Source organism: Vollenhovia emeryi, unplaced genomic scaffold, assembly GCF_000949405.1.
Source record: "Vollenhovia emeryi isolate VEMERY1.0 unplaced genomic scaffold, V.emery_V1.0 DF939138.1, whole genome shotgun sequence".
Classification (NCBI taxonomy): domain Eukaryota; kingdom Metazoa; phylum Arthropoda; class Insecta; order Hymenoptera; family Formicidae; genus Vollenhovia; species Vollenhovia emeryi.
Window position 1 is genome coordinate 786,922 of NW_011967228.1, and position 22,358 is coordinate 809,279.

Here is a 22,358-nt window from a genome sequence, read left to right on the forward strand (position 1 = left end):
ATCGGCAGTGCTTGAAAACGGGTGTAGCGAGATAGTTGCAAGAATGAAATGGACGTGAGGCGCTGGAATCAGCCGAGCGAGAACTGTATCAAGTAAATTAGTAAAACGCCGGCGTAGCCGAGTTTGAGGCCAGGAGCCAACAAACTCATCAATAAGACGAAAAAGAAGCCGGCTTGGCCGCTCTCAGGTCTCTCTCTGGCCGTGGTTTCAATCCAAGACGCCGGCCACGTTCGTTCCCAGGTGAACGTCGCACAACAGGGTCATGTTGCTAGGTTAAACGTCGAACGCCGACTTTGGAAGATGCCGAAACGCACCTGTCCCTTCGAGTGCGCCCTGTCGACGCAGCTGAAGGTGCACGTGGGGGAGAAGCAGCTGGACAACGGCGTGTCGAGCGAGCAGCGGATGAAGGAGGTTTACGGTAGGTACTTGGCACGCTTCGCGAGTTAACCGGGCAGGCTCTCCTGCGAGGACTGCGAGTCTCACTCCACGCGCACTTTCAGACAAGACCCTGAGCTTGCTCAAGGCAGGCGCAAGGGCGTTCGTCCACAAGTTAAACACGGGAATGGACTCTCCGGATCCGACTTCCCCTCGGCGGCCGTCACCGTGCAAATTCAGATCCACGTCTTGTCTGAGGCAGATGCTGCTGACCGATAAGTTGCAACTGAAGCCCAGCGACAGGATCGTCAACGTAGGTCGATCGCGGGACCGCATTGGCGTCCGGACCACCTTGCGCAGTTCACTGACCGCTTCGTTTCTCTTCCAGGATGTCCCGGTGGACCTTTGCGGATGCGGCCGACTAATAGATCGATCTACGGTGAACGCGTGCTACTACTGCGATCAGGCGCTGTGCTCCTACTGTCAGTCTACGTGCGCCAGCTGCGCGGAATTGTTTTGCCAGAACTGCTCTCTACCTGTGTGAGTCGTAAGCCGGTGCGCATCCTCGCGTAAGTCTCGTGCGTACGATTTGTAACCGTGTGTCGTTTCGTTTCAGATATAACTGCGACGAGCAAGTTATGTGTCTTAATTGTTATCGATAGCTGCCAAAAGGTACTTTCTTCCAAGGGCTCCTCTCACAAGAAATGCATACTCGTAGCTTTGCCACTGGTCTACTGTAATTTTACGTACATACAAATTATATATCATTGTTACGAAGGATATTCAAATCCTGGACAGGTCTTTCAGTAATTATGAATTCTCGTCTATAGAAGTGTTTTAATGATTGTATAAAATTTTTACTTATCTAATTAATTATTTAAACATTATTTTATATGTAAAAAGGAATTGTTATGAACAGTTTTTAAATAGTATTGTATAATTGAGAGTCTACAAAGAGTGGAAAAAATTGAGGCGCAAATCTGTACTGAAGAATGTATATATGTATATACACGTACACGCGCATTTTCTTGTATCTTGAATATTGGATGTGCATCGTGGTACCTCGTTAAGTGTTTGAGAGAAAGTGTCGATAAAGAATGTAGAAATTTCCTAAATTAAGTTTAAAAGTCACGCTGTTACCCTTATCTCTGTTTATTTAAAATATAAGATACAGTTGTAGCCTAATATCTTTGATATTTTATATATAATAAATGATATAAACTATAATAAATTATGTGAGTAAATCGTGTGATTTCGCTTCGTTTGTTTTCAATCGTTGCAATTCACAGTGGAAGCTTCTAAATGTGAAATTTTCTTAATTAGTGAAAAATAAGACGTAAAATTAAAAACTGCTCAAGTGTGACAAAGTTTTAAGGATATTTAACAATTCTTCCAAAATCTCATGATTTCTAGTTTTACATAAATGTATAAAGTAAACAAAGAAGGTATAAAACGTATATAAAACATCACGTGTATTTTTGAAAATGTATGAGACGTAACTTTTTTCCCCACTTGCTATTTGAATTAAGTACATCTGTATGTAATGAGACAAAACGGTCGATAAAACTTGTGTCTGTTAATTGCAATAAAATGAAGTACTGCTATTCTGTTATGGAAACCTTCGTAATTACGTAGATTGATATTATTTATACATTTTAACGTATACAGTTTATAAAAATATAACAACGAACTGATTCGTTTAAACATGAACATCACTCAAATCGATTCACGAAGTCTTGTACGAATTATTGGTATTACTTTTGCGATACTACTTACTTTTATTGCGACAGATAAAACTCAGTTTATATTATAATAGAATCGTTAGTGGACTATACAATTTCTTCGGTTAGTTCCATTATAAAATGATATAAAAATTATTGGTAACGTCTGATTAATTTGCTGCAACGTCAACAGAGGAAAAATGCTTGTCGGACAGTGCTCTTGCATGATTCATACGATAGTTATGTCCGTAGAGTCCTTCACGGTTTTACGGAAATTCGAAAAATCCACGGCTAAATCAATTTCATCTACTTCCTCGCCAAGGAGATGGCCCTCCACCTCGTGTTTTGACTTTCCAAATATTCTGCAAATAGATTTTGCGATGCGCAGACATATTAAATTTTCATATTAGCTAATCCGTCGCTATCCAAAATAGCTGTATGTAACAAAGACACGTAGCATGTTAGCACGTTATATTAGTGCTATATTAGTTTTATAAATGCACTTGAGCAAAGTGTATGTATTTGTTACTTTTTCCGGTGATGATGTTACTAGCATGAATAACACAAAGATGCGATCTTTTGATGTAACGTATGATTATATTTTATGTAGGTGGCAAATGTGATCACTTATTGTATTAGTAGGTAGGATTAGGTAATGCAATTAAAAATACATATCTGAGTATTTATACATCAAAAATATTGGTACAGTAGAGTAAAATTCTTAATGCATCTAACAGTTTTTCTAATATTCCATAGCAACATCTTTACACATTTATTAGTTAGTTACTTAATTGTATTCAGTTATAAAGAATTATATTTATAATAAAAATAATTTCAAGTAGACAATACATTTCTCCCGCAGACGAGAATATTTTTGTTCTCAGTCTTATATTCTATCGTAAGTAACAAACCAGTATTTCCGAAGAATAAGCAAAACATTCATAACATTTGAAAAAATTTCTGTGGACAGAAATCATAATTTCGGTCAACTTTAGTAATTAAGAGCTAGGAATAATATAATTTCATACACAAAACCTTACATCTTCATCATTTTTAAAGAACATTACACACAGAATGATTCTTAATTATTCATAATCGATATCAATTTCTTTCATGTTAGGCGAAAATTAGTTTCTTTGTAATGAGACCCGCGTGAAACATTAATATGTATTTTCTTGTGACGGTGCGATTGTAGTGGTGCGGTGCTTCAGGCGCTTTTTTACCATAACCTTTTGAAAAAACTTGTCAAAATGATTAAGAAAATGTTTCGAAAGAAAATTTCGAGACCTTGAACTGAAATTTAATTATAATATGTATATTGAAATTAAATGCAATCAGGAATCAGTCTGTATATAAACATCCAAGTAAAATACAAGAAGACCTGGATTCATTGAAAGTGTCTAAATTATGTTATTTACAATGATATGAAATTAAGCAATTATCGATTAGTTATGTTTCACTTCGAACTGTTATTCGCAAACAATAATAATTGCATACAAACATGTCGATATTCCAATAAGCGATGGAGAGCGGGGGTGTAAGTTGCATTATCAAAAATAATTCTGTACATGGTTAGTATATAAGGAAATAAATAACGAACTTCTCCCGTTAACATTAATTAACTCTATATAATATTAAGCAATAGAGGGTTCGCAAGCTGTTTGCTTGTACCTGGACAGTGTGGACGTTGACTTGTCCAGAACTGGTGTGTACGTATCTTCTATTCCGCGATGGACTGATAACGTGTCCCAATCAATCATTCTTGCTGTAGAATCTGCCTGCATAGCTGCTAGGTATTCGGGAGTTTCCAACGTGGCTTTAGTCGGTTTACGATAACTGCACAAATTATCGGTATACATTGTTAAAACATTCTATTGACTGTGAAACGAACAATGTAATCCTTTTATATCTCTCTGTCTCTCTAAAATTACATTATTTTAAATCCATGATTAAAAAGTGGTGGCGAGTGTGGCGTGGAGAAATGTGCGCTGCTTAGTAAACAAATGAACGAAAAGATCCGAGTTCAAATTCACGGACACCGTTGGTTTTTTCGGACTCTCCCGAAAGGAAGTGGCAACCACCGAGATTATCTTGCCACACACACATCCCTGTATGTAGGGGTACAATCCTTCAGATGGGAGGTTTCTTTCGGCAAGGTTAGCAGCCTTACCGAAGATGAAGTAAATCAAATGCTCAAAGTGCCAGAACGAAAGCTGGATAAAACAGGCTTTAAGCCTAATACGCGAGGAAGAAGAAGGTTAAAAAGTGATGTAGTTACTTACAATTTCAGTAACAAAGAACTTCCTACCACCGATACGCTACTTAAAGCCATGGCAGCGGAAGACATCCAGGGCTGTAGGAAGAATCCAAAGGAGCTGAATACACCGGCGGCTATGGGAATGCCGAGAAGATTGTAGATACTAGCGAATAAGAAATTCAGTCTTATTCTATGGACCGTTTTCCTTGATAGATTTAAACACGCGATTACGTCCAGGAGATCGCTCTGCAACAGATTTGATATTGCTCTCGTATAACTTGTACAAGGCATCACTTTCACTTGTTATTCGCGCGCGACTTACGCGCATCAGAACCACATCGGCGGCCTCCACGGCTACGTCTGTGCCAGACGCGATAGCGATACCGACGTCCGCTTGAGCTAGAGCCGGGCTGTCATTGACGCCGTCTCCCACCATGGCGACTCTCAACCCCTGTTCTTGCAATCGCTGAATTTTAGCCACCTTGTGGGACGGTAACACCTCCGCGAAAACTCTGCTGATGCCGACCTATGTATTCCCAAGAAGTCAATAAACAATTTTATCTTATCGCAGAAATCATACAACGGTGATCCCGTGATTCCGTACCTGTCTGGCGATCGAAGCCGCGGTCTTCTTATTATCGCCCGTCAAGAGGATCACCTGCAATCCCATGTTCTTCAGGGTATAGATCGCGAGATGTGCCTCGGGCTTCACCGTGTCAGCGACACTGATCATGGAGACCAGAATATTGTTTATCGAGATTAAGACGGCGGTGCGACCTAGGTCCTCCTCGTCGACCATCCTCCTGTCGACTTCATCCGGAATCGTGATCGCATTCCGGTGCATCCACTCCCGATTACCGATGCAAACCTCGTACAAATCATCCACGGGGTCCTCGGTGTTGCGCTGGTTTGGATTTAAAAGTAACTGTAGATCAAACTTTTGCTTCTCCTGGACCTCTTCTACCGACTTGACGAGTGCCAGCTTGTCAATGGGCACATTATTGAGACTGAACGTTCCAGTCTGCAAGTCGCATGCCTGATTCATGTAATTGATAAGCTTCTCGGACCTCAGCGCATTAAACAGTGCAGCGTCCAAGTGAGTCACTTTACATTTTAAACCGCAGCCGGCGACCGCTTGAAAGTTCGAGCATTCTCCAGTGGTCGTTCCGATTGTGTCTTTCACGTAGCGTACGATCGCTTGAGAGAAAAATCAACGATTATTGCACAGAATGAATTCAATGTAAATGTAACGGCGCAGAAATCACGATACTTACCTGACCCGATAGGATGTTCGCTGTTTATCTCCGCCGTGCCGACGACCAGCAGCATCTTCCCTAATGTGCAGACCTTCTCCTCGACGAACATACCGATTCTGGTGACGAGCGGGACGCCGTGTGTCAACGTTCCCGTCTTATCGAAGACGACGCATTTGACCTTGTGCGCGTTCTCCAGCGGCTCGGCCCCCTTGATCAGGATACCGTTTTGCGCGCCTACGCCCGTGCCGACCATAACCGCGGTCGGGGTGGCCAGGCCGAGCGCGCAGGGACAAGCGATCGCGAGTACCGCCAGGGCGCTACGAAAGGCGTACTGAAATATGATTTCGTCGCGATTCGAGCTGCTTTTATTGATCTGATCGTTGTGCGACATGGGCAGCTCGACGTTCGCGTAGCCGATGATGATCCAAATTATTAGCGTCACTACAGAGACCGCTATAACCAGGGGTATGAAATAGCCGGCTATCCTGTCGGCGAGCTGCTGGATAGGCGCCTTGTTCGTCTGCGCTTCCTCTACCAAGCGGACGATTTGCGCCAGCGTCGTGTGCTCGCCCGTGTGCGTGGCGACGATCATCAACGACCCGTTCTGATTGATCGAGCCGCCGATCACCAGCGAGTCCTTGCTCTTTGGCACTGGCATACTCTCGCCGGTAATCAGACTCTCGTCGCAGGTCGATTGACCGGACAGCACGCGGCCGTCGACGGGCACTTTGGCGCCCGGGAGCACCTTTAGCACGTCGCCGCGTTGCACCATGTCGATGGTTATCACGTGCTCCGATAATATTACGTTGTTACGCCCTAGCGTGACTAACACCGCATCCGTGGCTTTCAAAGACAACAGTTTTGAGAGAGCTTCGGACGTCTTTCCCTAAAAGCGAAATGTTTCAGTGTTATTTTTGGCCGTGTCTTTTTAATACAACAGACTGAATCATGGTGATCACCTTTGCCACATGCTCGAGCCATCTTCCCAGACTGATGAAAACCAAGAGCATCGGCGGAGTGTCGAAGAACGTCTGTGGACTGACGTTCTCTTGCATTATCATAGCGGCGGCGAGGACGGCAATGGAATAAAGGTACGAGATCGTAGTAGTCATCGAGATTAAGACGTCCATGTTGGTCGTGCCGTGTCTCAAAGCTTTGTAGGCTTGCACATAGAAATGCCAGCCGCCAAAGAACTGCATAGTAATACAATTAATTCAAGACTACGCCTACGACGGAATGCGATAACGGATAAATGTTCTCTATCTCGTTGCGCGTACCTGCACCGGCGTGGAGAACACAAAGAGTAGTAGATTTTCCCAGGAAAGACCAGGTATTATGCAGCACATTTCCTCGTGCGTCTTGTTGCCGACTGACATGATCACCATGAAATATACCATCACTACCATGCACGGGACTCCGAAAATCAGCGACACCAAAAACGCCGTTCGCCATTTACTTATCAGTTCTCTGCGACATAGACAATAATCATTGAAGACCTTTGTATACCGCGCGCGCGCGCGCGACGCATAAATTATTCACAAATTGTATTTACTTTTGATCCAGGTAATCCCTATTGTCCCTATCTTGGTTGCTAAACAGACTGGCCGTGAAACCTAGTTTATTGATACAATCGACGATATGTCTGATGCCAGTCTTCTCCACGTCGTACCTAAACTTGCCCCGCTGCGTCGCTAGAGCGACCGTCGCCAATCGTACACCAGGTAGCTTCTTCACGGTGGACTCTATTTTATTTACGCACGACGCGCACGTCATGCCCAAGATCTGAAACGAACCAAGTTAGGAACGTGGCCGCGAGCTGTGCATACGAAGCAGTTTTCAATCTCTAACTTTCTGCAGAATTTTAACTTGTAATCTTTTTTACACCAAATACGCCCCAGACTCGCGCAACTGCGGACAAGCGGGATTTTTTCCCGCAACATCCCAAAGGGGCAAAGCGATATCTGCTTTCTATTAATATTATTGACGTCAATATGAAAATACACTCTAAATCTTACCCTCAACTCGACTTCGCTCTGTCCAGTCCCGGATTCCTCAGTTAAAGTCGTGGGAAAACCCAATTCCGATACGCTGGCAGCAATATCCGCCGGTGTGATCCTGTCAGGATCGTAACTGACTTCTGCCTTGGCGGCCATCAGTGCCACCAGTATGTTGTTCACACCGTATAGTTTTCTGCAGTGTTTCTCTATCGCAGCGACGCAGGAAGCGCTGGTCATACCCTTTTTCGCAAACAAATTAATCCATTATCCGCTTATGCTGCTTGAACGCTACTTCGTTAGCCTAATATTGCATTTGTAACATTATTGATTGGCTGCTGAATAGAAAATTTCTAGGTACTCGAGAATTTTACTATCCTGCAGCCAACCAACACGAAAAATTTGTCGTACGACAAATGTAACGCCAGCCTTAGGGCCTGAGCAGAATGGCTGTCTTGTACTCTTAAGACACGAGACCAGTTATTGTGCGTTACCTCAAGACAAAGGCTTGAAACATAAAACATTGTCTTAAGACTGTCTTGACCTATAACACAGCCATTCTGTTCAGGCCCCAACATGACAAATTTATAAATATACACGAAGGGTCGAAGGAGAGACACAACTTACCGTTATATGCAGGAAGCACTTTGAAAATTGATTTTTGACATCACCGATGCCATTCGCTTGCGACTCCGTCTTTCTCTTCTTCTTATCCCCCGCCTTTTTCACATACGCGGAGAAGCCCAAATCTTCTATATGCATTGCTATGTCACTGCTTGATATAGTACTATCACTGTAACATATTTTGGCTTCTCTATCCCGCAGACTGACGTCCACGCTGTTTATACCGGGCTTTGAGGACAGAACATCTACGACAGAGAAGATACACATTATATGACCCGCGCAAGAATTGTCGGATGTGAAGATCTTGTCCGACTATGAAGGATAACATTTCAAAGCTTCAAACTAAGAGAGCGTCAAGCGTCATTACTTGTTCATGTATCAACAGAGCAATCCGTTCTTTTTTTCAAGTGAGTGTAATGATTGTACAGACATAGGGAATGAAATTTGAGATTTCCTCGTGTCTAGTTTCCAGACACTGGCGTCGCTGAAATGAACCTTCATTAAAAGATTCATTAAAGGGAATAAGTCGGACAGGGATTCGTTTCATCTTCACACGTCGACTCACCGGTGATATTCTTGACGCACGACTGACACGTCATTCCGTCTATGTGTATGTGGCAGACGCCGGGGGTGGGTACTGTGGCGACGTCCCTTCTCTTGACGGGTTTCGGCATGCGGACGGTGAACCCCATGTCCTCGATCGCGTCCGCCAATTCTTTGGGCGTAATCTTGTTCGTTTTGTACTTGATGTAACCGACTTCCTCGTTCAGTATCACCTTGATGCCGATGACGTCGGACCGGTTGCGCATCGTCTTCTCGATGTTGTTCGCGCAATTGTAGCAGGTCATGCCATGGATGCGGAGTTTAATCGCGCTAACATTTTCCGTTGACATTCCCACGTGCATGATATCATCGCTGTCGTCCTCGTGACTATCCCTGCAAAATTTCAGAGCGATTTCAGGCATTTTGCAACGCAAGTGTCTCCTACGGTTTATTCGCGACCAGTCGATTTCAGTCCGATCTTTTAGCACAGCGTGGACGTGGTTGAAAGCCAGTGTAATGAGATGCGTGGACTGTACAAAAAGTGCTGATTAATGGTAACTGAATTTCTTCCCGAATTTCGTTCCGCGAGCAAGTTACAAGTTAACGGCCCGTGCGTTATTAATTCGCGGCATATAATATTCCGATATTCAACACCACGTGAGAAGAAACGATGAAAGGGGAGTCTCAGTCGGCTATCTCCCGGTTCAAAAATTCTCGCCTCTTATCTGCAGTCCGCGGCTCGCTGATAACGAGCAGTATGTCGACCGCGGAAGCAGATTTCTATGAGCTCCGCGCGGACAACAATGTTCAGCGCGAACAATGGCGAAGCGCTAGGCGGACGAAATCATGACTCATCGGTGTACTACATAGATATACGGGATTATAAATTGTAAATTTGAGATGCAGAGAGCAGGACTCGACTGAGAGGAGCCAATAAGCTCATCTCATTTCAATTCCCGAGGCTCAAGCTGTGCTCGCGTTACGCTAATCTCGAAGATGCTCGAGGAATCAAGGCTAAAGATCGCTTCCAAAACCATTCATTTAAAATTGACCGAGGTTGATCCGATGCTCGCATTTTTCCTGGTCCCCTTTGGTCCGCGAAGAACCGGGCAAGCTTTGTTGCCTCCCAATATGGACGCGTAACATTGCACAACAATTAACAATCGCAGTTCTCCAGGAGCTTACCAGCGAGTATCGACGGCGCCGTAAGTTTTGTTAAGGAGAGACGAGCTTTCCTCGTCTTTCGCTATCAAAGGGCAGTTCTCCATTCTACTTATTGGAAATCGTTACGCGGTTCCTTATCTGCCTCCTCTTGAACTCTCGAAAATTATCTATTTCCTATCGTCCGCGGCACAACAGATAAGCATGGGGAAAAAAACGAGTCGTAGAAGTCGGAAATTTATATTATCTTATATTTTCGACAAGTCGACGCGGGTGTTTGCTTATTTTCCGACGATTTCTTAAACGATGCCAAGGATTACCTTTTGAAAAGAAATTATTTACTTCGAAAGGGCGTCTTCAGCCTTTTTTATTTACGCGAGTGTCGCAACCAATCTTTAGAGAATAAGTAACATATGTTACTACGCAATTGGGTTTTCTTGTTGGCGGACGTTAATCGTGAGGAGATAACGCTCCCCTGACAATATCTTCGGGAAAATTCTGTTTTAATGTCCGCCTGCTTGCGCGGCCGCGCTCCGATAAGAGCCGCGATATGGAATCGCGATTCAATTTCGACCAAACGGATCCCCTATCGCGTCGTTCACCATGAAAACTCCGAACGTTTCGAACGGTCAGATACGCGGCAAAGGGAAGAAGAAACGATCCAGAGAAACGCACGATCGCCGATCTTCCCCCCCGGCGGAAATTGCGATTTTTCACCAGGCAGAAACGTTCGCCGACGCGATTCTTTCGGCGAGTCGAGGGCGGCGAGCGAGTGGGGAAGACGCGGCACCAAAATATTACGCGATACTCGACACGAATTGATATCACCGAGCGACTGATAACTTTGGTAATCGCCTGGCCTGAGATCGGCTGCTCACGGTTCACCTTTTTGCCCACGGCACGTCTTTCCACGGAGAGGATAAAAGCCGCGGGCGAGCGCACGAGCCGGCTGATACCGCGGACCAGCTCGATGTACGCGACAATGCCGAGCTGATGGAGGACCCGCTCGGCGAGGAGCTCGAATACTTGGAGTTCCGCCGAGCGTGCCAGTTAGACGGATGATCAGGACCAAATTGATTTTGCCGCCGCGGACGGAACGAACCCTCCCTCGAGCATTCTCCCTCGCCCTCCTCGGGTCCATCGGGAAAATAATTTTCGATTTACGGTAGAAATTCGATTTGCGCCTTCGTGTTACGCGAACCGACGATATTATATGTCTAGGATAATGACAATTGCGTTCTGGATTATTCTGAATTACTCTCGATTACCTCGCCCTGAAAATCGCGCAACCGTGGGAGAATGCGGCATTTTGGAGGATTTTACGTGAACTCTTTGAAAATCTACCATTTCGAACAGTCGTAAAACTCTTCAAGATACCGCGCTGTCCCGCGGTTCTCAGATAAATTTTGAGAAAATTTCTTCTCGCGTGCGATTTCTTCATATTTTAACGTCGAATGGCACTGCGAGATATATATGTGAGATATAATTACGAATTATATAATTGGCAATGCTTACGGTTGCACAACAATATTTCCCGGTGAGCGCATCCTCCTTGAATCGAATGTTAGAGATAAGAACGCGTCTGGTCGCCGCACCACGTCGTATTACAGCTCAGATGCATGCGAGCAGCCGAGTGTCTCTTAATCGCCGAACAATGCGGCATTTTATCGTGACGGAATGTCAAATTAAACCGAGTGCACGTGTACGATAAGTCGTGCGCGATCGACGTCGAGGGCAGACCCGATACGCCGCCAAGCAAGGACGCTCATGCGTATCTTGGCGATTTTTGCCAGGCTGTAATCTATCGCGAGATGCTGCTAACGGTGGATTCTGATCGTGGAGCTCGCGCGCAAGTGTATTTCGTGTCCGCGAATCGCTCGGCACGAGGCGATCTTAATTTTAACACGCGTGAAAGTTACCGGCTCAGGTAAAAGGCCTCCACGCTTTCTGCTCGTGGTAAACTTTCGTTTAGCAGACTAGACGCGTATACGGACTGTGGAAATTATACCGAGGGAACTTGATGAGGATCCCAATACGTATTAATGAGACTCTGATGGGGAAAATTGATTTCATTGTGCAAAAAACTTGCCATTTTTAAGCGAATGCATTCAAAGAATCGAGAATTACTTGAGACCTCCTCCCGAAGCAGATTTTCGGATAAACACATGGTGAGAATTGCCTTTTAAAAGAGTGAAAACAAGTGTCCATAGGCAATTAATCAGCGTTTCCGATGGTTAATTTTTCCGATTACATTTTAAATTACGGAAACATCCGATGAAATGCAGTTACCGATAAAACTTGATTGAAAAACCGATCACATTTTTCATCGGATGTATACAGCAATTTAATCGGACATTTTTCTCAGTGCAGTATTTATATAAATAAAATTTCAAGTTTCAATCAACCTCAGCTGGCCACACTTATTAAATACGATTTCACAACGTTTCGACCTTCGGTTTAGGTCCTTATCAAGTGAGATCTAAGTTCACATTCAGCGAGCATATTCTCTTTCTTATTTCAGATCTTCAAAGTGCACCGTGATGTTCACCGATGTTTCAAGACCGATTCCGAGGGCGAGAGAAAGAGAGAGTTTTATTTCCACTCTTGCCGCAATTAATGTAAAACCGACGATTCAATTTCTTGGGTCCGATTCCGTATACATAAACAACTTTGCATACTGACCCAAGCAATCCTATGTTTTCGCATGGTATCGAGCAGTCCACCTCGTCCGCCGTCGCGATATCCGTCGGATTGCGATAGGCCAGCTTCGCCTGATGGACCGACGGACCCCTGAACTTGGTCATCTCGCAGTTAAACGGCGCGATACGACGCCAATATTTCGCGCTCGTCTAGCGAAGTGACATTTACTTTGTCACCTCGAGCTATTAATTTCATATTTCTCCCGGCTAGCCGAGGGTTCGGCGGTCCTGAGAGGGTATCGTAGTTGAGTACCGCCACGAAAATAAGACAGGAACCTCGCGTGACCACCAGGCAGCGATAATTCGCTCAAGTAATCGTCACTGCTCTTCCGCGAGTCTAAAAGAGCACCGAACCCGACAACGGAGCCGCGCCAAGTCCCCAGATTGACTCATTGTCGTTATCGCGAACAACATTGTTAACGTTTTAAGTCGGCGGCACGTCGTAAGAACACATCCGCCCGGTTGTCGTGCAAAGATACAGTTTGGTCTCGCGACGATCAAGGACTCGGAGTAGCACGGGGAAGACGCGAATCGCGGCACGTGGTACGAAAATGGTACACGTTTTAACGTGCGTAAGTCGCGTCGAGGGCGTGATTATAAAAAGGACCAGGTGAGTCAGGCTACCTGGGCCGACTGCCTGGCCGACGAGCGTGACTCGGGCGAGAGAGAAAGGCGTGCTCCAGATAGCGGATTCCGTCCAGCGAGATTGAAGGGGGACTCAGCGATACTCCGTGCATGTGCGTGACGGAAGGAAAGAGAGAAAAAGGAATTGTTGCGTGTCTTACTGCGAGAGTGTCAAGCGGCTCGGAATTTCGACGAGTGTTGGGACCATTGGGGATCCTAAAGCCGTCTGTTTTACCGACATTCGTTGCTAGAAATAATCTTTTAACTGGCTTTATTATAGAAATGCAAAAACTCTTTTACGGAATAAAAGTACGCACCAAAATCTAGACTATGATAGATACAAGAATAAATACATAAAAAATGAGACCAGCATACTCTAGGGACAGCACATTAGAACAATATCGTGCAATTAGAACTAAGCCAAGAAAAAAAGATTGCTTCTAATAAACGCAAGTCCAGAAATCCAAGATAGGAGACGGAAATAGTTGCAAACATCTCTCAGATTGTCAGTAACCGTTGGGGACCGTCGAGAGGATATTAAACGCGACACGTTCTTAAAAAAATATCGGGAAAATGTTGTCTGCAGATTGACGTGAATTAATTTAAAGTAAATCTTTTCGCCCGCAAGTTTTATCGAGCGTTATCCTCCCTCGAGAGATCTTAATTTTCAGCGTTATCTCTAAATGATCTTACGTCAATGCGTATCAACAACAAAGTTGCCGTACTCGCGTCGCGTGCGTGATCTCGCTTAACAGCTATTAAACCGCGAACTGCCATAATAATTTATCGCCGCGTTATTTATCTCGAGACGCCGGGAATCGCAATGTAACGCACTCGCGTTTAATAAAGCGAGGACCAATCCAATTTTGCCGGCTCTCTCTCTTTCTCTCTCTCGTGTGGGATTTCCAACTTCTGTTCCATCTCATTTTATGTAATACACATTCTATACCTTCATAAATTACACTCACATTTTTATATAATATAGGTATAAGTTTATAAATTGCGTTCTCACTCACAGTCATACTTTTATCTATAGTAATTTTTTGTTTTTATGCTCTCACACTTTAGGGAACTTGTCCCAGAGCGTGTAATAAATAACGATTCTGATTCTGATTCTCTCTCTCTTGGAATTCATCTCTGAACAAAGGACGTTGCCGCTGATGGGTCTTCGGAAAAGGAAAACGCGCCGGGATAACTGCGTAGGAAATTAATAGCTGGAATGAGGCGTGATTCATTCAGCCAGATCGAGAAGACTCGAGAGAATCCTCCGTCAACGACGTAATTGTGCGAAACTTACTCGCAGGCGGGCGTCTCGATTAACACGTTGTACTTCCACGCGTTCTCAGAGCCTCGTGCCATTTCGCGTCGCGTCGCGTCGCGCGGAAAATTCACAAAATCTTGTGCGATTTTCCCCTCGTATTCCCGCGATCACACGGATACGCTCGCTATTCCGCTCGCCACGAACACTTTTGCCTTATCCCAGTCGCAACCAGCTGATACTCATCGAAACGAATACGCAATTAACGAGATTTTATAATGAGGCTGTCACGTGTCTCGAACGGATTCGAACGCGCGCCGACGTTGTTCCGGACGGGTCTGCTGCGCGCGACAACGCGGAGGACGACGCCGGGCGCACCTGTTAACACACATCCACGTTCGCCACCCCGCGTCGAGCGGATTCGGATCAGGTGCGGCCGTCCATTCGGGCTCCAGTTTCGACATTCGATCGGTCCTCCGGTTGCGACCGGTGACGTTTTACAGATACCACCGCGACTATGTTATTAAACAGTATCGTATTCTCGCGCCTGCCCCTCCAAACTGTATCAACGAAAGAATTCGACTACCGTTGAACCGATCGAGCCCGTGTATCCATGGTTTTATTCATACAGGCGCGACTTGGCCCCGGGAGATTAGTTAAAAATGGCAATATTCCTTGGCCGCAAAAGTAAAGGCGCTACCTGTTCGAACGTAGCCACTTTTTGACCGATAACGGAGCAGATAATGGGTAGGAGGTATTTAAGGTAAACTTGAACCTTGTACGACGGAATAATTTCCGCGTCCCGCCAGGCGCGATAACGTGCAAGCAACGTTTGCAGCCAATGTTTTCCGACGGCCGTCCCGCCGGCCTGGGCGACAGTAGAACGTGGAGCTCACGACTGGACTAAGCGCGACTGATTTAATTTTCGTAAATATATCGAACAGATGATGCGGTTTATGGGCGTGGAGAGGTCTGCTCAGCTGCAGCAGATAAGATAACCCCGATGGCAAAATTGGAAATCTCTTCTTGTGAGTCCCGCGAGCAAGGACGTCATTACATTTTTGCTGTTCAAACTCACACTCGTTCTTGCAACGAGACCGAAGCCAATGCTCTTGGTCTTTCTCTCTTTCTCTCGCTCTCTCTCTCTCTCTCTCTTTCTCTGCATGATTCACCGGTGACTCTCTGTTTATCTCTCAGGATTTCTTAATCATTAAACTGCAAAGTATAGGAAGTGTATCTCGCTCACCTTTTCTTCTTGGAACGACGCTTCTTGCCGCTTCTAACTCCGTCGGCGCTTTTCCCTGCAAGTAGATTTCATTGTACAATAACTCGTAATGTTAATCGATACTTGTGCGTGAACAAAATATTAGTCGCTCGAGACGAATTTTGGAATGCTTAAATAATTGTATAAAAAGCAACAGATTAAGCAACGTATTTAAATTAGGAAAGCTGCAATGTCCCGAGATTCAATGTTAAGATTGCAGAGAGGCTGAGCGAAACTGAGGAACTTTGTGGCAATGTGTGCAAGCCTTGGCAAAATGGCCGTCTTCAAGGCAATGTTTTAAGACCTTTTAAAGTGGCTCACAATAATTGTCTCGTGGCTTAAGAATGCAAGATAATTTTGCGTTTTACGTCCTTATTTTAAAGTGGCTCGCAATAATGTCTAGCGCCTCGAGAATACAAGACAGCCATTCAGCTAAGGCCCTTCGGCCCCAGGGCTTGGGCAGAATGGCTGTTTTGTACTTTTAAGACATCATGCGTTTTAGGCCTCGTCTACAAGCTGCGCTCTTTGCGCCTAGAAACATTCTACTTTATATAAGCAAAATCAAAACGCTTAAAAACTTCGTCAACAAAGTATGATTGTACAATGTGCAATTTATCGACTTGCGCAGATTGTTTAAACGTCACTACAAAATGAAGCGACGCACAATGTCTGCCAAGGCCCTGTACTTTTAAGACAATGTCCTGCGTTTTAAGCCTTTGTCTTAAGTAACGCGCGATATCCGTCTTGTGTCTCACGCTTTAAATGTGGTACACGGAGACAACGGTCTGCAAGCTTGCGGAGTAACAAGACGCAGACTCAAAGCGCAAAACATTGTCTCGGGTGCAGCAGCTGTTCCGCCAAGGCCCTAAAAACTGAACGGTTAGACGGGCAGAAAACTGACGCGAGCGCTGCACTCGGGACGCTGATTTCGAAGACTAGAGATTCCGGTCATTTCGCAAGCAACTGACAACAAAGGGAACTTGCGACCGAACGTTCTAAAGCCTCGTGTCCACGATCCAAGAACTGTGTCCAAGTTCTGGTTCCGAGAAATGTGTAAGCTTGCAGCTATTCCATAAAAGCTGCAACTTGAACGCAGCCTTCGGATTCGTGGACACAAGGCTTAAGGGACGCTCACTGGCACTGTATTTCAGACTTCGTCTTATCTGTCGTTATCGTCGTAATCCACATACAAGACTACGAAGACGGCGGACAAAGATTCAGGTCGTTCGCTCGCGCCCGAAGGCCTGCGTCCACGGCGCTAGAACCTGGCCCCAAGTTCTAGTTCCGCTTTTATGGAATAGCTGCAAGTTGATTGGCTACACATTTCTCGAAACTGGAACTTGGACCATGCTCTAGCACCGCTCGGCACAATAAGGCGGCATTCGAACATCACCCGAGTGCATCGTTTCATCCATTTTACCCCTTGAAGGTCCGTGCCCGCGATGCTGTAACTTGGTCCAGAACTTGGTCCAAGTTCTGGAGCCAGTTCCAGCAACGTGGACACATTCGCCTCAACACTCGGTGAACGGCACGGATAAAATGATACACCGGGCACTCGGGGTGACGTTCTTGAACGCAGTCCAGGAGCACGCGTCACCCTGGAGCGTCCGAGCGCGCCGAACGGTTCACGCGCGGCTCGAGCGTCGCCCAGCGCAGTCTTCTCTCCGTCACAGTTGACTCTTGGTAAAAAGCTCGCTTTGCGTAGGCATAAGGAATGCGGCGGCGAGGCCGCGCCGGACAGAGTCGGTCGCGCCGAGCCGACGCGCGCTCGACGTTTTATCCGACGACAAATACGCAACTATAGGACACCCCGACTGGCAAAAAACGTGCGGAGCGTCAGTGTCGTCGCACTTTCGGCGGGGTCGCCGCGCTCCATACGTCGGGGCCGCCGATGGCGTTACGCTCCATCGATCGAAGGCGTTCCGACACCGAGGCCCGCGACACGGCGCTGGAACAAGAACGCAAGGATTACGGTCCGGGGCGCAGGCGACGCGCGACGTACCTCTGCTCTCGCGTCCGCTCCGCCGGGACTCCGACTGCTTCGTCATCGACGTCATCTCCATCTTCCCTCGCGTTCGGGCGCAGCGACTCGGGCGGGCAGCGCCGTTGTATCATACCAACTGGCCGTCCCTTCAGCGGCAGACGCGCGCACGCATCGCCGGGCGATTCGCGCGCGCGACGTAGGACGCGAAAAGGACGGAGGGCGCGCGCGTACACGAGCCACGGAGAGCGGGCGGGCGGGTCCACTTGCCTCTTCTCAGCCTCTTCACGGGCGGCTCGTAACCTTAAGCGCGTCCGCCTCGCACCCTCCGCGACGCGGGCAGCCCACCACGGCGGCGTGAATGAACGGCGCGTCGCTCCTTGTGCGCGGGCGCGACTGCCGACGGGCGCGCGGAGCGGGATCGTTCGCACGGCACGCACCGAGCTGAGCGAACGAGGGCGGACGCGGGCGCACACGCACGCACAGCGCGAACGGGAGGCGGAAGATGGACGCGGCGCGGCGCGCGCAAAACGAGTGCACTCGCGCGCAAGCTGAGTGCACACGCGCCGCTCCTGTCAACAGACGCCCCCCCCCCTTTCCCCTCCACGCAACACGTGACCGCTCGGAGCCAGAGACCAGAGCGCCCAGCTGACGCGGCCGAAATGAATCGCGCACAGCTGATCGCCCGGCTCTGCTCTTTAAATTTGGCAAATTTGATAATGCGATTTGTTGACGGTGTCTTTTGGTGAATTTTGAACGTGGCCTCTCGGCCCTACGTGCCGCGCGAAGCCGCGCGCGGCCAATTGAACGTGGAGAGTGTATTCGAGGTCCGGGGAGGTGTAATTGTTGACTTTTAGATCGCGTCCGCGAAAAGTAGCAAACATTAATTTCTCTTTGTATTGTAAAAATATCTACGAAATAGCGCCGCAAATTGCGACTCAAACCAAGAAGTTATTGCAAGTGGCATTTCATGAAAATGTACAATTTTGTGAAAATGAGCGCGGAACTTTACTAATTGTAAAAATATGAGAAACCACATCTCAAAGAATTGAAACATCCGCTCACTTGTAGACTATTACAGGAGTCGACAAAAGTGTTCGAATTCTAGCATTTCATGTTGATTTCTTTTTAAATTTACGTGGAATTTCTTAGATTCTTATATTTTATAGTTTCGTTGAATTTTGTAGAATTATTTCCTGCGGGGTAAAAAGGCGATACCGAGAGAGTGAGAGAAAAACGGCGGCATTTTTGTGTTTACCGACGTAAAATAATAGCAGCTCTTGCGCGCGCGGCAGTGAGGTTAGGTTTTCGGCGCAAGCGCGAGGTTAACTCAGGTTAACTATCGCGAGGAATCGTCCGCTCGGTAGACCAGACGTCAGCAAAGTCGACGGCTCCACGTGTCTAGATGCGCGGATATGATTTTTTACTTCTTAATGTAAGGGACACCGCTCGTTAGCAGCTCGTTAGTGCGCTCCTCCTGCATGGTGTGTAACTTGCGAAACGAGTTCTCTAGCACTTAAGAACCTTTGCCGTCTCTTTGGCGACCGTCCGTTTTTTTTCCGTATCCGTCGCTTCCCCGTCGGATTTTGGATTTTTATCTCGCGACGGTGCTCAGATTTTGCGCCCGGTCTCAAACTTCGCAGTCGCCGCGCGTCGATTCCGTTAGGCCCTGTCTTTCTGCTAAAATGTACCCACGTCATCGTTTAATTCAACTTTTCTTCGCAGAACACCCGCAATCTTATTCGCAAACATGCTGCTGCTGATAGTCGCGTGCAAGGTGCTCTGCGTACTTGTCCTCTTGCCGATTCTGCTGGTGAAGTGGAGAAAATTTTACTCGAGGAAGCGCGAGGAGCGACTGCGGACCGGAACGGTCGTCGGGATCTTCCATCCGTACTGCAACGCGGGCGGCGGAGGCGAGAGAGTGCTCTGGGCTGTGGTTCAGGCTATACAAAATAAGTACGTGGAGTAATAACGCTTGTCTGATGCTAACAGAGGAGAGAGAGTCCCCTGTCAGCGAGACGGGCTTCTAATATCCCAGATAGTACAAGACGCAAACATTTTAAGAACATTCTACAAGAATATTTGGACCTATTCTATAGGTCATTCTCGAGGGGGAAACCGCTGACCAAAATCTTTTACACCAGTGCCCACTGGGCATTACTTTTTCTTACATCGAACTCGACTTACCCAAGTGTGTGTACTTTTAGATACCCTGATGTACATATAGCTATATACACCGGCGACCTAGACGCGGATCCCGAGAGGATCGTCAGCAAGACCGAGAGGTCGTTCAACGTGAAACTGCGGCCCAACATCGAATTCGTCTACTTGCACGGGCGCAAGTGGGTGGAGGCCTCCACGTATCCTTACTTCACGCTTTTGGGGCAGAGCCTGGGGTCCGTTTGCCTCGGCATCGAGGCACTGAACAATCTCACGCCAGGTGAGACGCGCTATTTTACGGCCTCTGGTAAACGAAGGCGGGAGTACAAGTAACACGCGACTGTACAAATTGCAGACATATACATCGACACGATGGGCTATGCGTTCACGTATCCTCTATTCAAATACATCGGTGGATGCCGAGTCGGATCGTACACGCATTATCCCACCATTTCGACTGACATGTTGACGTACATCTACAAGAGGCTCGCCGGGTACAACAATCGAGGTCTCATCGCCAGAAATCCTTTTTTCTCGCACGCGAAAGTCGTTTACTATAAATTATTCGCGCGTGTGAGTATACGAATCCGATCGGTCGATTTTACGGGCGGGGAAACAACACTAAAGTCTTTTCAAGCGGTTGTTTCACAATAGAACGTTTCAGTTGTACGGATTGGTGGGTAGTTGCTCCGAGATCACGATCGTGAACTCCTCGTGGACCGAGGACCATATCAACGCTATCTGGAAGTGTCCGTTGAAAACGCACCGAGTGTATCCCCCGTGCAGCGTGGAGCATCTGACGCAGCTGCCGTTTCTCAGCGACGAGGAGAAGGGCGACTGCACGCGCATACTGGCGATCGCGCAGTTCAGACCGGAGAAGAATCATCCGCTCATGTTGAGGGCGATGTTCGAGCTGAGGTCTATTCTTACGGAGGAGGTCTGGGAAAATGTGAGTTCAATCAGTCACCTCGACAGCATCGAGATGCACTCTAAACTTGATTTACAACTTGCTGTCCAGGTCAAGTTAATCTGCATCGGTTCCTGCCGAGACGCCGAGGACGAGAGGCGCGTCAAGGATATGGAGGACCTGGCTAAACACTTGGCATTGGAAAAGAACGTCGAGTTCAAACTGAATGTACCGTATTCCGAGCTCGCATCCGAGATGCAGAGAGGATCCATTGGTCTGCATACAATGTGGAATGAACACTTTGGTATCAGCATCGTGGAGTGCATGGCCGCGGGATTAATCATGGTGGCCCATGCTTCCGGCGGTCCCAAGTACGTCTCGCAAAAGTCTTTTTGATGAAGAGGTTCTCCGTCGTAAAAAAAAAATATTCCACGTTTTTAATTCCAGGGCAGACATTATAGAAACGCGAGCGGGCAGTGTAACTGGTTTCTTGGCAGAGGACGAGATAGAATACGCCAAGGCGCTAGCGTCCATCATACATATGCATCCAAAGGACCGAGATGCTATTAGAATTGCTGCCAGGTAATAAACGCTGTCAAGAATACTTTACAATTGCTTTACAGTATAAAGCACGGTTTCTGCTATATATTGATTTCCCTTTTCAGATCGTCTGCAAATCGTTTCTCCTCTCAGATCTTTGAGAAGGAATTCCTACGAGCGATCGAGCCGTTCTTCAGATCGAACCAAGAGTAGCGTTTGCCTTACGGATTGGTCTAAAAGTCTGGTAAATTACGGATGTGTGTTTGTGCGTGTGTATGTGTGCGCGCGTGAGTATATACATTACTCATTTCAAAATTATTTCGAACTCAAGAATGTATTTTCAGTATATATATATATATATCATCCCGTAATAGCGTGTATAATAAATACGTATAATAATGTTTTCTATACGAGATAGATTGACTCGTTTGGAGACGCGAAACTTTCCGATTGACTTGCATTGATTTGTAGGGTACAGTACATTTAACGATCACGATTCTTAACACACAAAAACCGCAGTACATTGTACATACAAACGACGCTTGCTAATAATGCTGCATTATTTTGCAATGGCTTCAACATGTTTATAAAACTCTAGAAATACTCGTGAAAGTTTATGAAAATACGCGTAAACGTTAATGTACGTCCATGTTACAATTTATTCGTAACGTAAAAATCAAAACGGAAAGCCAATTGGTCGGCTTACGTGATACTTGCATCGAAATCGTAAATCACAAGCGCAACGATAAATTATTAAGTAACATATGGTCAATGTTTAACCAGACTGTCGTTAATCAATCCGCATCCCTGGCATTCCAGGATGTAGGACCCGGCGCCCCCGTCTTCGGCGTTTCTTGATAAATTGAAACGAAGTCCACGTTTACCCAACATTATCTTCGCCACCTGCATAGCAGTGTCCGTGTGACAGGTGAGCTCCTCGTCTCCGACTTTGATCCGCGACGTACCTTTCGCCAGTGCCATTAAGATTATTATC

At 46.4% G+C, this 22,358-nt stretch overlaps 4 protein-coding genes across 11 annotated transcripts; 2 read left to right on the forward strand and 2 right to left on the reverse strand.

Moving 5' to 3' along the window:
• The first annotated feature begins 6 nt into the window (after window positions 1-6).
• LOC105567359 (apoptosis regulatory protein Siva-like) lies at window positions 7-1,978 on the forward strand. The gene is made up of 4 exons (XM_012022183.1): window positions 7-418; window positions 501-688; window positions 764-915; window positions 992-1,978. The coding sequence occupies exons 1-4, from the start codon at window positions 301-303 to the stop codon at window positions 1,035-1,037; spliced, it is 504 nt and encodes a 167-aa protein (XP_011877573.1). The 5' UTR covers window positions 7-300; the 3' UTR covers window positions 1,038-1,978.
• A 101-nt stretch (window positions 1,979-2,079) lies between these two features.
• On the reverse strand, window positions 2,080-18,151 carry LOC105567358 (copper-transporting ATPase 1). 7 transcript variants are annotated; one of them, XM_012022175.1, is made up of 14 exons: window positions 17,779-18,151; window positions 15,759-15,813; window positions 8,793-9,163; window positions 8,231-8,472; window positions 7,625-7,846; window positions 7,162-7,391; window positions 6,887-7,076; window positions 6,569-6,802; window positions 5,628-6,495; window positions 4,958-5,550; window positions 4,676-4,879; window positions 4,379-4,599; window positions 3,768-3,932; window positions 2,080-2,458 (listed from the first exon to the last, which is right to left on the reverse strand). In XM_012022175.1, the coding sequence occupies exons 1-14, from the start codon at window positions 17,837-17,839 to the stop codon at window positions 2,326-2,328; spliced, it is 3,789 nt and encodes a 1,262-aa protein (XP_011877565.1). In that variant the 5' UTR covers window positions 17,840-18,151; the 3' UTR covers window positions 2,080-2,325. The 7 variants fall into 7 exon arrangements, with proteins under 7 accessions (XP_011877565.1, XP_011877572.1, XP_011877571.1 ...); XM_012022182.1 differs by lacking the exon at window positions 17,779-18,151 and adding an exon at window positions 17,576-17,602; XM_012022181.1 differs by lacking the exons at window positions 15,759-15,813; window positions 17,779-18,151 and adding an exon at window positions 15,288-15,411.
• Window positions 18,152-18,963: 812 nt separating this feature from the next.
• Window positions 18,964-21,689, forward strand: LOC105567360 (GDP-Man:Man(3)GlcNAc(2)-PP-Dol alpha-1,2-mannosyltransferase). Of its 2 annotated transcripts, none has more exons than XM_012022184.1 (8): window positions 18,964-19,192; window positions 19,483-19,713; window positions 19,965-20,197; window positions 20,273-20,490; window positions 20,582-20,866; window positions 20,936-21,195; window positions 21,272-21,406; window positions 21,490-21,689. In XM_012022184.1, the coding sequence occupies exons 1-8, from the start codon at window positions 19,173-19,175 to the stop codon at window positions 21,575-21,577; spliced, it is 1,470 nt and encodes a 489-aa protein (XP_011877574.1). In that variant the 5' UTR covers window positions 18,964-19,172; the 3' UTR covers window positions 21,578-21,689. The 2 variants fall into 2 exon arrangements, with proteins under 2 accessions (XP_011877574.1, XP_011877575.1); XM_012022185.1 differs by having other exon boundaries at window positions 18,968-19,241.
• Window positions 21,690-21,999: 310 nt separating this feature from the next.
• Window positions 22,000-22,358, reverse strand: LOC105567364 (RNA 3'-terminal phosphate cyclase-like). Its single transcript, XM_012022188.1, has one exon. It carries the CDS (start codon window positions 22,343-22,345, stop codon window positions 22,133-22,135), a length of 213 nt encoding a protein of 70 aa, XP_011877578.1. The 5' UTR covers window positions 22,346-22,358; the 3' UTR covers window positions 22,000-22,132.

Coding starts and splice junctions, on each gene's coding strand:
- LOC105567358 (XM_012022175.1), bottom strand. CDS start 17,839: ATGGAGATGACGTCGATGACGAAGCAGTCGGAGTCCCGGCGGAGCGGA. Junction 7,847..8,230: donor AGTGCTTCCTGCATATAACG/GTAAGTTGTGTC, acceptor TTTGCGAAAAAG/GGTATGACCAGCGCTTCCTG. Junction 5,551..5,627: donor CGAACATCCTATCGGGTCAG/GTAAGTATCGTG, acceptor TTTTCTCTCAAG/CGATCGTACGCTACGTGAAA.
- LOC105567360 (XM_012022184.1), top strand. CDS start 19,173: ATGATTTTTTACTTCTTAAT. Junction 20,198..20,272: donor ACTGAACAATCTCACGCCAG/GTGAGACGCGCT, acceptor TACAAATTGCAG/ACATATACATCGACACGATG. Junction 21,407..21,489: donor GCTATTAGAATTGCTGCCAG/GTAATAAACGCT, acceptor TTCCCTTTTCAG/ATCGTCTGCAAATCGTTTCT.
- LOC105567364 (XM_012022188.1), bottom strand. CDS start 22,345: ATGGCACTGGCGAAAGGTACGTCGCGGATCAAAGTCGGAGACGAGGAG.
- LOC105567359 (XM_012022183.1), top strand. CDS start 301: ATGCCGAAACGCACCTGTCCCTTCGAGTGCGCCCTGTCGACGCAGCTG. Junction 419..500: donor GCGGATGAAGGAGGTTTACG/GTAGGTACTTGG, acceptor GCGCACTTTCAG/ACAAGACCCTGAGCTTGCTC. Junction 916..991: donor CAGAACTGCTCTCTACCTGT/GTGAGTCGTAAG, acceptor GTTTCGTTTCAG/ATATAACTGCGACGAGCAAG.